Below are 14,342 nucleotides of genomic sequence, written 5' to 3'. Positions count from 1 at the left end.
CAAATCAGAAGTAATTTGGCTTTTTTCCTGAGCCAATTTATCTTGTAAAAGATAGTCAGCCCCGTTCACTTCCAACTCAACCGAGCCTCTCCTCATTATCAACAACTGCCGCCCTCTGGCAGCGCCACAGGGATCGGAGAGGTCTTTCCCTCCTCTCTCTGGTGCCAGGGCATAAGGCTCCTGCAGCCCTTGGAAAGTGTAGCCAAACCTTGGGGAAATTACATTTCTCAAGGTCTTGGAGCCTTATGCATTAGAGGTTAAACTGGGAATTCTCCCCTGATTAATTAGATTTTAAAAAACAGAAGAGAAGAATTTGCAGGCTCCGAACGCTTGTTTCTTTTTTGGGGGGTGACCATTTAAGTACACTTGAAATTTGCATACAGGCCTGATCCCTGCCAGCATCTCCGAGCCTTTATTACTCTTTGTCTCTATGTACATTTTACTTAAGAGTGTGAAAATTCACATTTGAGGCGAATGCCCAAAAGCAAAGCAATTCAAAATTCAGACGGAACCTTTAATTTTATTAAAATTCCACTTTGAGGAAGTGCCAGGTGGAATTTTGTGGTTTGTATTTATCAAGTCTCCCAAACATGTCTCACCTGGAACACAGGCAAGCAAGCGTCTGCCCAAAGATGCTATGCAAAGCAATGGGAAGACGGAGTGAGGGGAAGAATACAGCTAAAGAAATAACCTCAAAGCAGAAATACACACAGGCCAGGGGTCACCAACCATTTTTGAGTAGTGGGAACATTTTGAATTTTGAGGGCTCCTTATTTCTAAGAGGGCTAGAGACTAAATTTCTGTTTTAAAATGAAAACTCGACATCTGTGGCATCAACGGAGGTCTTCATAGCACCCGTGGGCACTGGGCTGGGCATTCCCCAAACAGGCAAACATAACTACAACAGTAAGAGTTTCTTAGGAGCAACAATTAACAACGACAGATAGACACAGGTACAAAATAAGCTACAGAAAAGCAGGGGAGAACAAGGGTGCAAATGCAGAAATTTGGGGGAGTGCTGTAGACAGGAACTGGGAGAAAAATCCCAAGAGAGCAACTTGTTTTGAAGGAGAGGAAAACTTTGATGTGGCAGTACTTTAAGCACACAACAGCAAGCAATATGCCAATATGGGTCCCTGTGTCCGTGGACGTTGAATTGGGATTTGATCAGGATATAGGTAAAGGTAACCCTGACCGTTAGGTCCAGTCACGGACGACTCTGGGGTTGCGGCGCTCATCTCGCTTTACTGGCTGAGGGAGCCAGCGTACAGCTTCCAGGTCATGTGGCCAGCATGACTAAGCTGCTTCTGGCGAACCAGAGCAGCGCACGGAAACGCCGTTTACCTTCCTGCTGGAGCGGTACCTATTTATCTACTTGCACTTTGACATGCTTTTGTAGGCAGGAGCAGGGACCGAGCAACGGGAGCTCACCCCATCGCAGGGATTCGAACCACCAACTTTCTGATCAGCAAGCCCTAGGCTCCGTGGTTTAACCCACAGCGCAACCCGCGTCCCTATTGATAAGGATATAGATGCGGCTATTTTATGACACTTCAAAAAGGGTATGTTCTGCCAAGGGCTGCTGTTTTTTTAGCAGTTGGATTCCCCAGCATTGTGGAAAGGAGCTGATCTTGATAATAATTTTCATTAGATTTCCATTACAATCCAACAATAGCCTCATTATAACAATACCAAGTTATAATACAATTACTAAAACCAATCGTTCAAATACTTATATAATTTAGATAAGGTGGCCCCCCCGCGTGCTAGAATTGATGGTTTGATTATTTTCTTTATTTCTGCGTTCCAAAATCTTATTAATTTCAATCACATTCTGGTCACCATCATAATCCCTTATACAACAACTGCAATATTAATAACATCTATTCATTTTGACACAGTAAATAATTTATAGAACAACAAGTGAGGCACTCAAACGATATCCTTGTTCTTCCTATGTGTGGCAATTATTCTGTCCGTGGCGTTCCTTCCTGTTCTTGTAAAACATTATGTCTATCTTGATATAGGAGCTGATCTTGGGGACGAAAAAACTCACCTGGTTATGCAGTGCTTTGTGCAGTAAACTTCCCCCAGCGGGGACACAGTGAAATTCTTGCAGATGTAGAAATGTTCTTGGCCAAAGAGAAGCGCTCCTTCCAACACAATGTGTCCCTGAACGACCACCACCGATTGCCTGCATGTAATCTAAAGAGGGAAGCAAGCAGTGCATTTTACTAACAAAACAGTGGACACCATTTGAATATTCTTGAGCATTTCACGGGTGAATATAAGTACACCTTTCTATCATTGATTACTACGCCGTTTCTTTGCTGGCTTACGTCCCTTTATTTTGCAATATCCTGCTACTCAAATACCGTACTTTTCCATGTATAAGACTAGGTTTCCCCCCTTAAAAATTTCGAACTGCTAGGTTGGCAGGAGCAGGGACCAAACAAAGGGAGCTCACCCCATTGCGGGGATTCAAACCGCCGACCTTCTGATCATATAGAATCATAGAATCATAGAGTTGGAAGAGACCACAAGGGCCATCCAGTCCAACCCCCTGCCAAGCAGGAAACACCACCAAAGCATTCCTGACAGATGGCTGTCAAGCCTCTGCTTAAAGACCTCCAAAGAAGGAGACTCCACCACACTCCTTGGTAGTAAATTCCACTACCGAACACTTCTCACTGTCAGGAAGTTCTTCCTAATGTTTAGGTGGAATCTTCTTTCTTGTAGTTTGAATCCATTGCCCCGTGTCCACTTCTCTGGAGCAGCAGAAAACAACCTTTCTCCCTCCTCTATATGACATCCTTTTATATATTTGAACATGGCTATCATATCACCCCTTAACCTCTTCTCCAGGCTAACATATCCAGCTCCCTAAGCCGTTCCTCATAAGGCATTGTTTCCAGGCCTTTGACCATTTTGGTTGCCCTCTTCTGGACACGTTCCAGCTTGTCAGTATCCTTCTTGAACTGTGGTGCCCAGAACTGGACACAGTATTCCAGGTGAGGTCTGACCAGAGCAGAATATAGTGGTACTATTACCTCCCTTGATCTAGACGCTATACTCCTATTGATGCAGTCCAGAATTGCATTGGCTTTTTTAGCTGCTGCATCACACTGTTGACTCATGTCAAGTTTGTGGTCTACCAAGACTCCTAGATCCTCCTAGACTCCTAGTCACCCAAAATAGGGGGCGTCGTATCCATGGGGGTTGTCTTATAGACAGAAAAGTATGGTACATTCAGCAACACTTCTACCTGGACAGTCATGGAGGGAAGGGATGAATTTTGTATCTCTGGGACAGGATGAAGCTGCCCTCGTGACAATGACTAGTCATAAGAGTAGAGGAGGAGAAGGCAGCCAAATTACCACAAACATTAGGGTCTTTTGTGACTGGGAGGAACCTGCTTCATCAGGCAAAGCCGGAACCAGTCTATGTGGATCGTGAGACAACTCTATCGGTTGTCCTTTTAAGGCAGAGGAGGCCTGGTAGGTGGCCACACAACGCCTAAATGAACACTGAAGAACAGAGGTTTCCAGAAATGCTTCCTTCTCTTCGCATAGAAAGCTGTAGATTATGTCAGTTTGAATTTCTTAGTGCAGAAAGTATTGGTCTGATGCGTATTGATCTTTCCTATTCTAATTAACTCAAGAGGGTACTGGAAGCTTCTCTGCGTGAAAGAAACAAGCAGAAGGTTCATGATGTTTGGGTTATTCCTTCCGAGAAGCTGAGTACAGTTGTTTTAAACCAATTCTGTTATCTTTTCTGTCAAGGTCAGGCTGACTATAAAAAGTTAAGGCCTGAAGGAGCCTGGGTTTCACTTTCTATTTCTATCTCTTTTTCCTTCTGATATGGTGTTCTGTACATAGTATGCTTAGTGTTAAGGTTTAGTCTTATTATAAGTTATTGTTAAGTTTAAGATAAGTCTGTTGCAACTGGATTTCTTATGGACTGTGCCAATCCTGAATGTTTTGGATTTGTGACCATTATGCTCATTTGCCTTCAGGAGCAGTAAAGCTCCGCTGGATGAAATACAATTGCCTCTGGTCTATTTTTTGGGTCTCCTGCAATGTGTTTAAGTTTTTACTGTGCTAACTATTCCCCCCCCCAAAAAAATTATATTTATTGACAATTTTTAACACATAAAATGAACATACCTACATACACATTTAAAACTAACAAAAACAACATAATAACATACATATATATCTTATACCTAATATTTCTTCCTTACATTGAAATAGACTTCCTCCTGTCTCTTCCTCCTGCGTTCCTTGTCTATCATCTTTAGTAATTTCTAAACATCTTAGCAAATCATATTTTAATATAAAACTTACTTAAATATTCAATCTTATCTATTTTTCTTAACTTATAATCATCTATCTTAAACACTTAACCTTACTCTACATCTACAGCTTAGCTTTCCTCCTAGTTATATCTAATTCTCAATCATGCAATAATTTTTTAAATACAATTTAAATTTACTCTGCTAACTATACATTGGAATCTGCTCTGGACCAATATTGAGTAGAATTCCATGACAGATGAAGGGATCTTGTAGGACTTTTCTAGAGCACAACTAGAACATATCTAGCACTTGAGTCCTGCACAACCGACCTGGCAGCTTTCAAGCCATATTGAATTGACTCAATTAAACCAAAGTATTTCCATCAATGAACACATTCACAGTCTCAATCATTCTCTCTCTCTCTCCCTCCCTCCCTCTCTCTCTCCCTCCCTCCCCCCCCCCTCTCTCCCAACAAGCATCAAAGCTCGGACACAAATGAGGTAGTTTTATAAAGGTGCCCCCGGGGAAAATAGTGTTGTTACCTAATGAAGCAGCGTAGGGCCTGAAATTAACATAGATTAACTAAACTTGCCTTTTCTCAGAGCAGAACACAGAACAAGTTCATTGGTTACTAGAATAATTATTCAGTGATGCAAAGGTGACATGAAATAATTGAATAATTACCTCCAAAGATATTTCTCGGGGCAATGAGCATTGGATTGCTCAATTCACTTGGGGATGCAAAAAAAGAGGAAGGATTTAAGTGACATACGTCTGATATTAAAGACAGATCCTAATTTTGTTGGTACAAGATTATATACAGTTTCAATATATAATTGAAAATAGGCTGCTTTCAGGCGTGTGGCAATTAGTATTAGCCAATCATTGCTCTTCAGTTGTAAATTCCAAGCAGAACTGAAACTGTCTTTCTACTCACTATCTGGTTTTTTCCTATGAGTACATCCTACTATGCTCCGCCCACAGTGGTGGGTGTGGTGTAACAGCTGTGGGTGGAGCCATTAGTAGCAGGACACCCCCCTCGTGGTGTCATTTTATGAACGTGGTTTTTAATAAGTCAGTCTTTCAAATAGAACAAAAATGCTTTTGCAGCTGTATTTTTTTTTTTTAGGAAAGAGATTTGTAATGTTATTATACCACAAGACTGTAGAGTTAATCTTGGGTAAAGAATTATATCGCTCCATAAAAAAGGGACTCTTTGCATTCATTGCCATTGTAGAAACATGGTTAATGGCAGTAGCCAGAAAGGTTTTTTTTTTTTTTTTAATGTATTTTTAAAAGTTTAACACTATGGAGGCAGAGTTTTATATGTATCTTCCATTTAAATATACATATACAAATGGAAAAGTGCTTCAGTACTAATTAGAAATTAATTGCTGCTGGGAATAGACACTTTCACGATCTTTATTTATGCATATTAATTATTTTGTACTGGTGTAATATGTCCATAATGCCTGGTTCCAGTTAAATATTCGAGCAGTGATTCATACCAGCTGAAGTTTCTGGACCATTTTTGAAGGCAGTTCCACACAAAACACTGGATGCGTTTTTATGAATCATAGAATCATAGAGTCAGAGTTGGAAGAGACCACAAGGGCCATCCAGTCCAACCCCCTGCCAAGCAGGAAACACCATCAAAGCATTCCTGACCGATGGCTGTCAAGCCTCCGCTTCAAGACCTCCAAAGAAGGAGACTCCACCACACTCCTTGGCAGCAAATTCCACTGTCCAACAGCTCTCACTGTCAGGAAGTTCTTCCTAATGTTTAGGTGGAATCTTCTTTCTTGTAGTTTGAATCCATTGCCCCGTGTCCGCTTCTCTGGAGCAGCAGAAAACAACCTTTCTCCCTCCTCTATATGACATCCTTTTATATATTTGAACATGGCTAGCATATCACCCCTTAACCTTCTCTTCTCCAGGCTAAACATACCCAGCTCCCTAAGCCGTTCCTCATAAGGCATCGTTTCCAGGCCTTTGACCATTTTGGTTGCCCTCCTCCACTATTATTTGACTTTAGCTTGGAAATAACACAATCTCAGTATATTCCTTGATCTCGACTGGGCAAACAATGTAGTTCTTATTTCCCACCCCTCCTTTGCTTTTCCTGTTCAATCGGTCTCCAGACACTTTTCTTTTCTTCTGCTCATTCCTTCTATGGGGAAGAGGGAGTTATTTTTCAACCATACACATACATTTCAGAGCCCCACCATCCGAGCTATCTTAGGACCCGATCCTAAGAAAATCAAGCATGTTTACATGTGAGAAATGTGTGAACGCAGGTTCAATGAGAAACACGGGTTCTTTAGAGTGCAAGAAGCTGATCCATTTGGTTTATCTCTTTCCTAATGCAAAACACTCCCAAAAGTAATTACGGCAGTCGAGAATTTGCCCATCTCTGCGAAAACCCAAAATGCGCAGTTCCACATACAACAACATTTTTTGTTTGTATGGTTGTTGTCCAGAATGTTTGGATTTTGGGGCACTCCCACCACATATGGTAGTATGTGCCCATGGAGGTGCATCCTCTCCAGCATTTGGGTGAGGTTCCTGGGCGTATTTGTGCTAATTTTCTTGGTGTTAGATACCACCTGTAGGTAAGTTTTAGGGTGAGTTCCCTTCTTTTTGTTGATATGGATTTAAAGGGGGGGTTTAGACCACATTCTGGTCCATTGGCTGGGGTTGATTTCGTATCTTATGTCGTCCTCCCACTGTCTTTTGATTGTGTCAACCTTCGAAAACCTCATCCTAAAGACAAAGGGACATGGCAAAGGAATAGTATCTGCGATATACAAGATACTACTAAAGAATCCCACAAACCCCCTAGACACAAACATTTTTTTAAAAAACTGTTTCAGAAGCCAGCGCAAGCAATTTGGTACGGAAGATGCGATTATCAAGGAGCAGTGCTGTGAGAGAGCTTGTTCCCGCTCTGTGCCCAGCAGACTAACTGAATTAGCATGCTAACTGAGCATATAACAGCTAATGTTACCCCCCCCCCCTGCAGCTTTCTAAAATTTGTACCGACTTAGCTGTTGCTAAAAGAATGGTTCTGGCATGTCTCATGGCTTCCTGCAGAGTTACACAGAGGAACGAGGCTGTGTGAACATGGGTAGCAAGATTAAATGTGCCAAGGCAAGCAAAACCTGTCTCGCTGCGGTTACACTGTTGGGAGCAGCTTAATTGTGTTGTCTCGATCTGCAAGAAACCTAAAGTCCACGCAAACATATATGTATCACTTTCAGAGGACCTTGTTTGACTGATGAACGTATCGGCCCGACGGTGTTCCTTAACGTTTCTGAAAGGCACTGCTACAGTGACGAAATGCCTTTATATAAAGTTGCAGCTTTATATTAGGGGGTGGGGAGAGGGAGGTTGTAATTTTCTCACCCAATAGGTTGTAAAGAGTACATCATTAATTGCAAGTCCAATATAAACATACTGTACTGTGCCCTGTCTGAATGCTGCCCTCAATTCTTATACATGGAAAACTAGCTCATCAAAGAGGACGCTAGATTTCAATCCTTCTCCCTAGCATCTAACTTCCTATGTGTGGAGTTTTTTTTCACGTGGAGACACATTCAATTCAACAGCAGATGAGCTGTTTCTTGAGCAATCGTTCTGAATCGTCTGAAGGGAAGTCATATGTTCAATGCTGGATTTTTGTATAAGCTGAACAAGACATAGCTTAGGGGTGTGGGAATATGTTCTTAAGGTGCTACTGCACCTGTTTGTTTGTGTTTATTTTAAGGTATCCTTCCGCGTTAGGAAGGAAGGGCAAAGGATCCAGCAGGGAGTTTGCTGCATGGATCCCTCCGTGTTTGGGAAAAGCGCGCCAATTTAGCCAATGTAACGGTCAATAGATGGTTTCCCCCCCCCCCCGAAACCAGCTTAGAGACAAGGTTGTGATTGGTTCTTGTAAATGTTGTGACGATGTTTGATTCCTTAATAAATAGCCTCCGCTCTCTGTAGCGTGTGTGGAGAACGCGCGAGAGAAGCCAGAGAGAACATCAGTGCGAGACAAACCAGAGAGAAACCGAAAGTAAAACCAGCTGCACATAGCAGTTGAGAGTTTCTTCACCATTGACTGCAGTCTCTTCGTTTTTATTTCTTTTATTTAAAAAGCTTTCATTTGGCCTTCTAAGTTTTGGCCGCTACCTAGCTTAGCCTATCTTTCACTCCAGAGACCTCCGGAATCTCCGGGACCTTCAGATACCTGCAGAAAACCTTCGGAAACCTTCAGCAACCTTCAGAACTCACGACAACTACCTTCAGATCATAGCCAGTGGACCCTTTCACAACGCAGTGGGAGCAGGAACTCCGGGATTACTGGTCGTCCCATCTGCTGGCTATCCCCACTCTCTTGGGGGACCCCCAAAAAAATTAAAGGGGAAAACACCCTGGATGTACATTTCCAAAATGTAAGATAAAAAAACAAATAAAATAAAACCTACATACAGCAACAGTGTTTTGTGTTGTGTAGGCTCCTATGATGTAAGTCATGGGCCCCGCCTGCTAGCCTGCTCCCTAAAATATCACTGGTTTGCTCATTTCTATATATAGGGTGCCTACATTCTGCATGTGCAAATGACTTGAGATACCTATGTGCAAATGACTTGAGATACCATATGGTCCATAAATTACCATATGGCATATGTTCAACACACAAAAAACAGCAGCAATTTGTTGTTGACAGAGGACAGCTGGACATATAAAGGACCCCATTACCTTCAGTAGCTTAGGGCCTCATCAAACCTAAATCTGGCCCTGCATATGATGTTGCAATCAATAACAGGGCTGGGCAATATCTGGTTTCGAACATTGTGACATATCGCCAGCTAAACACCGCAATATACTGATATATCACGATGTCTGAAATAAGGATGGAGCTATGTAGAGGAACTGACTGGATTCATGGTTTTTCCTACATCGTGATTTTTGCATAGCACACACAAACACACAAACACACACACACACACACACCATGATTCACGATATATTGCCAGGTCAAAAATTATGAAACTGATATGGACTTCAAACCAGTTTTGGATGATATATCAATATATCACTCAGCCCTAATCAATAACCTAAATTTTCCAGTGCATTTCCCCACCAGTTTTTTCACCTCAAAAAGTCTGGTTGTTGTTGTTTTCTCCTGGAAGCGGGTTTGTTGTACAAGGGCATGAAATTCACTTTGTGCAACCTGAGTTTGCCGGTATATATAACCAAGTAACATCCACAAACAAGCAACAATCTGAAAGAGCCTGTATCATGTCATCCCCATCTGCCCTTCCAAGTGCAAGGATAGAGTTACCACAAGATAACTGTTTGGTGAGGAGGAATTAAAGAACCTTTTAACGAGGGTGAAAGAGGAGAGCGCAAAATATAGTCTGAAGCTCAACATAAAAAAAACTAAGATCATGGCCACTGGTCCCATCACCTCCTGGCAAATAGAAGGGGAAAAAATGGAGGCAGTGAGAGATTGTACTTTCTTGGGCTCCATGATCACTGCAGATGGTGACAGCAGTCACGAAATTAGAAGACGCCTGCTTCTTGGGAGGAAAGCAATGACAAACCTAGACAGCATCTTAAAAAGCAGAGACATCACCTTGCCGACAAAGGTCCGTACAGTTAAAGCTATGGTTTTCCCAGTAGTAATGTATGGAAGTGAGAGCTGGACCATCAAGAAGGCTGATCGCTGAGGAATTTATGCTTTTGAATTATAGTGCTGGAGGAGACTCTTGAGAGTCCCATGGATTGCAAGAAGATCAAACTTATCCATCCTTAAAGAAATCAGCCCTGAGTGCTCACTGGAAGGACAGATCCTGAAGCTGAGGCTCCAATACTTTGGCTACCTCATGAGAAGAGAAGACTCCCTGGAAAAAACCCTGATGTTGGGGAAGATGGAGGGCACAAGGAGAAGGGGACGGCAGAGGATGAGATGGTTGGACGGTGTTCTCGAAGTGATTGGCATGAGTTTGGCCAAACTGTGGGAGGCAGTGGAGGATAGGGGTGCCTGGCGTGCTCTGGTCCATGGGTTCATGAAGAGTCGGACACGACTGAACGACTCAACAACAACAACAACAACAACAACAACAACAACAACAACAACAAACTGTTTGGTCTAGTCCAGGGGTCAGCAAATTTTTTTAGCAGGGGGCCGGTCCACTGTCCCTCAGACCTTGTGGGGGGCCAGACTATTTTTTTGGGGGGGGATGAGCGAATTCCTATGCCCCACAAATAACCCAGAGATGCATTTTAAATAAAAGGACACGTAATACTCATGTAAAAACACGCTAATTCCCGGAACGACCACAGGCCGGATTTAGTAGGCGATTGGGCCGGATCCGGTCCCCGGGCCTTAGTTTGCCTACCCATGGTCCAGTCTAGGCCTCAACAGAATCTGAGGTGCTTTCTTGTTCCAATTCTCTGCACCAAATTACACCCCACCACTAATTTGGGAAATAGTGGTGTGCAAAACGAAAGTTCCCCTGGATCAATTCATGGTACCTTTTCATCCTGTACAAACTCTTGCAGGATGATTTTCCGCTCTGTGCACATTTCCAAAAATTCTTCCGACTGGAAACTTTCATGCAGGGCGGGGAAGAATGTCAGCTGCCCACAATCCATCTCTCCTTCTCTTCCATTTAGCCTTGGCTCTCCTGTATCAGTAGGAAAGACAGGATCAATGGCAGAAGAAGAAGAAGAGTTTGGATTTGATATCCCGCTTTATCACTACCCGAAGGAGTCTCACAGCGGCTAACATTCTCCTTTCCCTTCCTCCCCCCACAACAAACACTCTGTGAGGTGAGTGGGTCTGAGAGACTTCAGAGAAGTGTGACTAGCCCAAGGTCACCCAGCTGCAGCTGCATGTGGAGGAGCGGAGACGCAAACCCAGTTCACCAGATTACGAGTCCACCGCTCTTAACCACTACACCACACTGGCTCTCCATGTTTACAGCAAATAATAAATGGCTAACAAATAGTTGTGTTTGCCTTGTAAACAAGCCCAACAAACTTACTAGCCACCATAGCAGCTTACATTTCAAAGAGTCCCTTCTTCATGGTCAAAATTGGCAGGCTAGTATTTTATTTTTTTAAAAAAATGCCCTATACCAAGTAGACTGTTGGAGGAAGGCTGCATTTCTATGCTGATGCTCACAGAAAACAGTTTCCCTTCCTCTGCAGCTAGCAGAGAAATCAAAGAAGTGGGCGCATGAGAAAGAGAGCGATCTCTTTCTGCTCCCTAGCCTGCACTACGGTATTGGGCAAGTTGCTAGACACAAGACTGATATATGCACAGTAATGCCTTCTATATCCGTAAGTGACCTAGATCCTGGAATATTACCTTGGCTTTCCTCCGGGGTTACAGCAAATGTGCTGTTGTGCGGCTGATGAGCCTGAGCAGAGGAATTATGCAACTGAAATGGGAAAAAACAAACAGGAAGATCAACACATTTCTACATCAAACTGGAACTCTGGTCAGAGTAATCCCCTTCCATGAACCGCCCAGAGTGCCCTCCATGATAAAGCAGGGCACGCAGGTGGTTACTCTTTCCTTTTTTATTTGTCCGCAGCATCTGGTACTTAAAAGCCCACTGCTCCTGAACATGGAGGTTCCATATAACTAGAATTACTAGCACCAGCCGTTGATGGGGCTTATCACACATGGATTTATCTACTCTCATTTTGAGATCATCAGGGTTTCCCAAACTTGGGTCTCCAGCTGTTTTTGGACTACAACACCCATCATCCCTAGCTAGCAGGACCCAGTGGTCAGGGATGAGGGGGACTGTAGTCCCAAAAGCAGCTGGAGACAGCAGGGAAACCCTGATTTAAGTTTTATAATCAGACCATGACGGAAGCATTGAAGTCAACGAATGAAAGGGAGGAGGAGGAGGGTGGAGCATGTGGGCACGATATCATTCTCTCTCCAACAACCCATGGTTTATTAAGCTGACACGGAGTCTGTCTTAAAAGGCTCACAGTCAGTACAGAGCCTCCAGCTCTTCTGCGGCAACATCCGCCAGATGGAGGACCCCTGATAAGCCGTCCGAGTTTATTTCAAGGCTTCTGGTAATATGCAAGTGAACCAAAAGAAGTACAGGCAAACCCCGGATCCCGAACGCCTCCGTTTTGGAACGTTTCGGCTCCCAAACACCGAAAACCCGGAAGTAAATGCTCCGGTTTTCGAACGTTTTTTGGAAGCCGAATGTCCGATGCAACTTCCGCTTGAGTGCAGGAAGCTCCTACAACCGATTGGAAGCTGCACTTCGGTTGTCGAACATTTTGGAAGCCAAACGGGCTTCCGGAACGCATTGCATTCGACAACCGAGGTTTGACTGTAGGTGACAACGTTCTGGAGAGAAAGGCTGCCCTGATGGAAGGTAATTCCCACTTGTTGCCCCCAAGGCATGTCACCTTGTTCCTTGTTGACACAGCTGTATGATAGGTGACTCTGAGCCAAACCCTCTTCCTCATCCGGGAAGGGCCTTCGTATCCATCCAGGATCCACCTTGAAGTAGAAGGGGCTAAGGTAGACGCCCAAGGTCCTCCTCTCCGAAACAGCTGCTCCTCAAGGTCTGCCCAGGCTTTTGCAGATTTGTTGTACCCGCACATTAACCTCTGCAAAGAAAGACGCAAAACACTCAAAACTCAGCTTGGCTTCTTACGTTTATTCGGAGATTTCATCGGCCTGTTGAAGTGGGAGACCTTTACCACGGAAACCTAGGCTACGAGAAGCAGAAAAGTTTGTATGCCGCACATATGTACCCACATAATAATTAATAACAATAATGTGCATGGTATTGAAAATGGTGGCGGGAAATGCATTTGAGCAGCAATTGCTAGCAAAAAATGCATATGTAAAAATTTCCGTGCCAGTTTTAAAATAATGTTTGCAAGGTGATGTGGAAATGAGACAAACTGAACTTAAGGATGGAAAAAATCTTTTGTGAACAGCATTGGCAGCAGGGGAGATCATCAGAGAAACTGAGGGAAACTGATAGATTTTCACCCCTCACTAATCTGCAGAGATCAGCCCTTGCTTCCAATTTTCCTTCAACTAAACATCAGACCAATGACACCTGCACTTCCAAGTCCATGTTGCTCAGCAATGCTGCATGGGCTCCCAAAACTCAGTGATGTTCTGCTGCCCTCGATGTTTTTCATTTAGGTTGCCCAGAAAACTGCAAATGTACCAATGCTATGTTCAAAATGCAACTCCTCCCTTGTTGGATAGTAGCCCATATGCCCAATCCTCATTTGGCTAGGAGCAGGAAAATGTGTTTGGGGCTTCCTACGCTGTGGGTTAAACCACAGAGCCTAGTGCTTGCCGATCAGAAGGTCGGCGGTTTGAATCCCTGCTACGGGCTGAGCTCCCGTTGCTCAGTCCCTGCTCCTGCTAACCTAGCAGTTTGAAAGCACGTCAAAGTGCAAGTAGATAAATAGGTACCACTCTGGCGGGAAGGTAAACGGCGTTTCCATGCACTGCTCTGGTTTGCCAGAAGCAGCTTAGTCATGCTGGCCACATGACCCGGAAGCTGTATGCTGACTCCCTCAGCCAGTAAAGCGAGATGAGCGCCGCAACCCCAGAGTCATCCACGACTGGACCTAATGGTCAGGGGTCCCTTTACCATTACCTACCTCAGCATGGTCCTTGCACAAAAGCGCATACAGTTCTTGACCACTTCTCCGGTATTCTTCCAAACGCAATGCAAAGTCCTGATGAAAGAGTAAGGAGACGTTACAAAGCAATTTGTGGGGGAAATGGTTTTTTTGGACCAAAGCTCACAATTTGAAAAAAAAACTTTTACAAAACAAAGAAAATCTGTTATATAAAGTGTACAATTTGTTATTAGATTGGGAAACAAAAGACGAGCTTGTCAAAACTTCTGTGACACAATGGGCAATAGATATAGGACATAATATAAATTTGAATTTGTGGGAAAAACCTTGCAAGAGCGATCTGAAGTTTACAGCATGTTATTCCTTGAAGGAGAACTACCTGAAAACGATTCAGAGATGGTAT

The 14,342-nt window shown here is 43.5% G+C and overlaps 1 protein-coding gene across 1 annotated transcript in view; it reads right to left on the bottom strand.

The window, feature by feature from the left end:
• WDFY4 (WDFY family member 4) overlaps positions 1-14,342 on the bottom strand; it is a 171,294-nt gene that overhangs the window by 61,269 nt on the left and 95,683 nt on the right. Inside the window, exons 36-40 of the mRNA XM_033148038.1 lie at positions 13,958-14,035; positions 12,734-12,937; positions 11,661-11,733; positions 10,823-10,974; positions 2,057-2,205 (exon numbers count right to left, since the gene is read on the bottom strand). Of these exons, the coding sequence (XP_033003929.1) occupies positions 2,057-2,205; positions 10,823-10,974; positions 11,661-11,733; positions 12,734-12,937; positions 13,958-14,035 (656 nt within the window). The remainder of the gene's footprint in view (positions 1-2,056; positions 2,206-10,822; positions 10,975-11,660; positions 11,734-12,733; positions 12,938-13,957; positions 14,036-14,342) is intronic.

Source organism: Lacerta agilis, chromosome 5 (genome assembly GCF_009819535.1).
Source record: "Lacerta agilis isolate rLacAgi1 chromosome 5, rLacAgi1.pri, whole genome shotgun sequence".
NCBI classification, from domain to species: Eukaryota; Metazoa; Chordata; class Lepidosauria; order Squamata; family Lacertidae; genus Lacerta; species Lacerta agilis.
The sequence above is the reverse complement of the archived record's forward strand: the minus strand, read 5'-3'. Positions and strand labels throughout refer to the sequence as shown.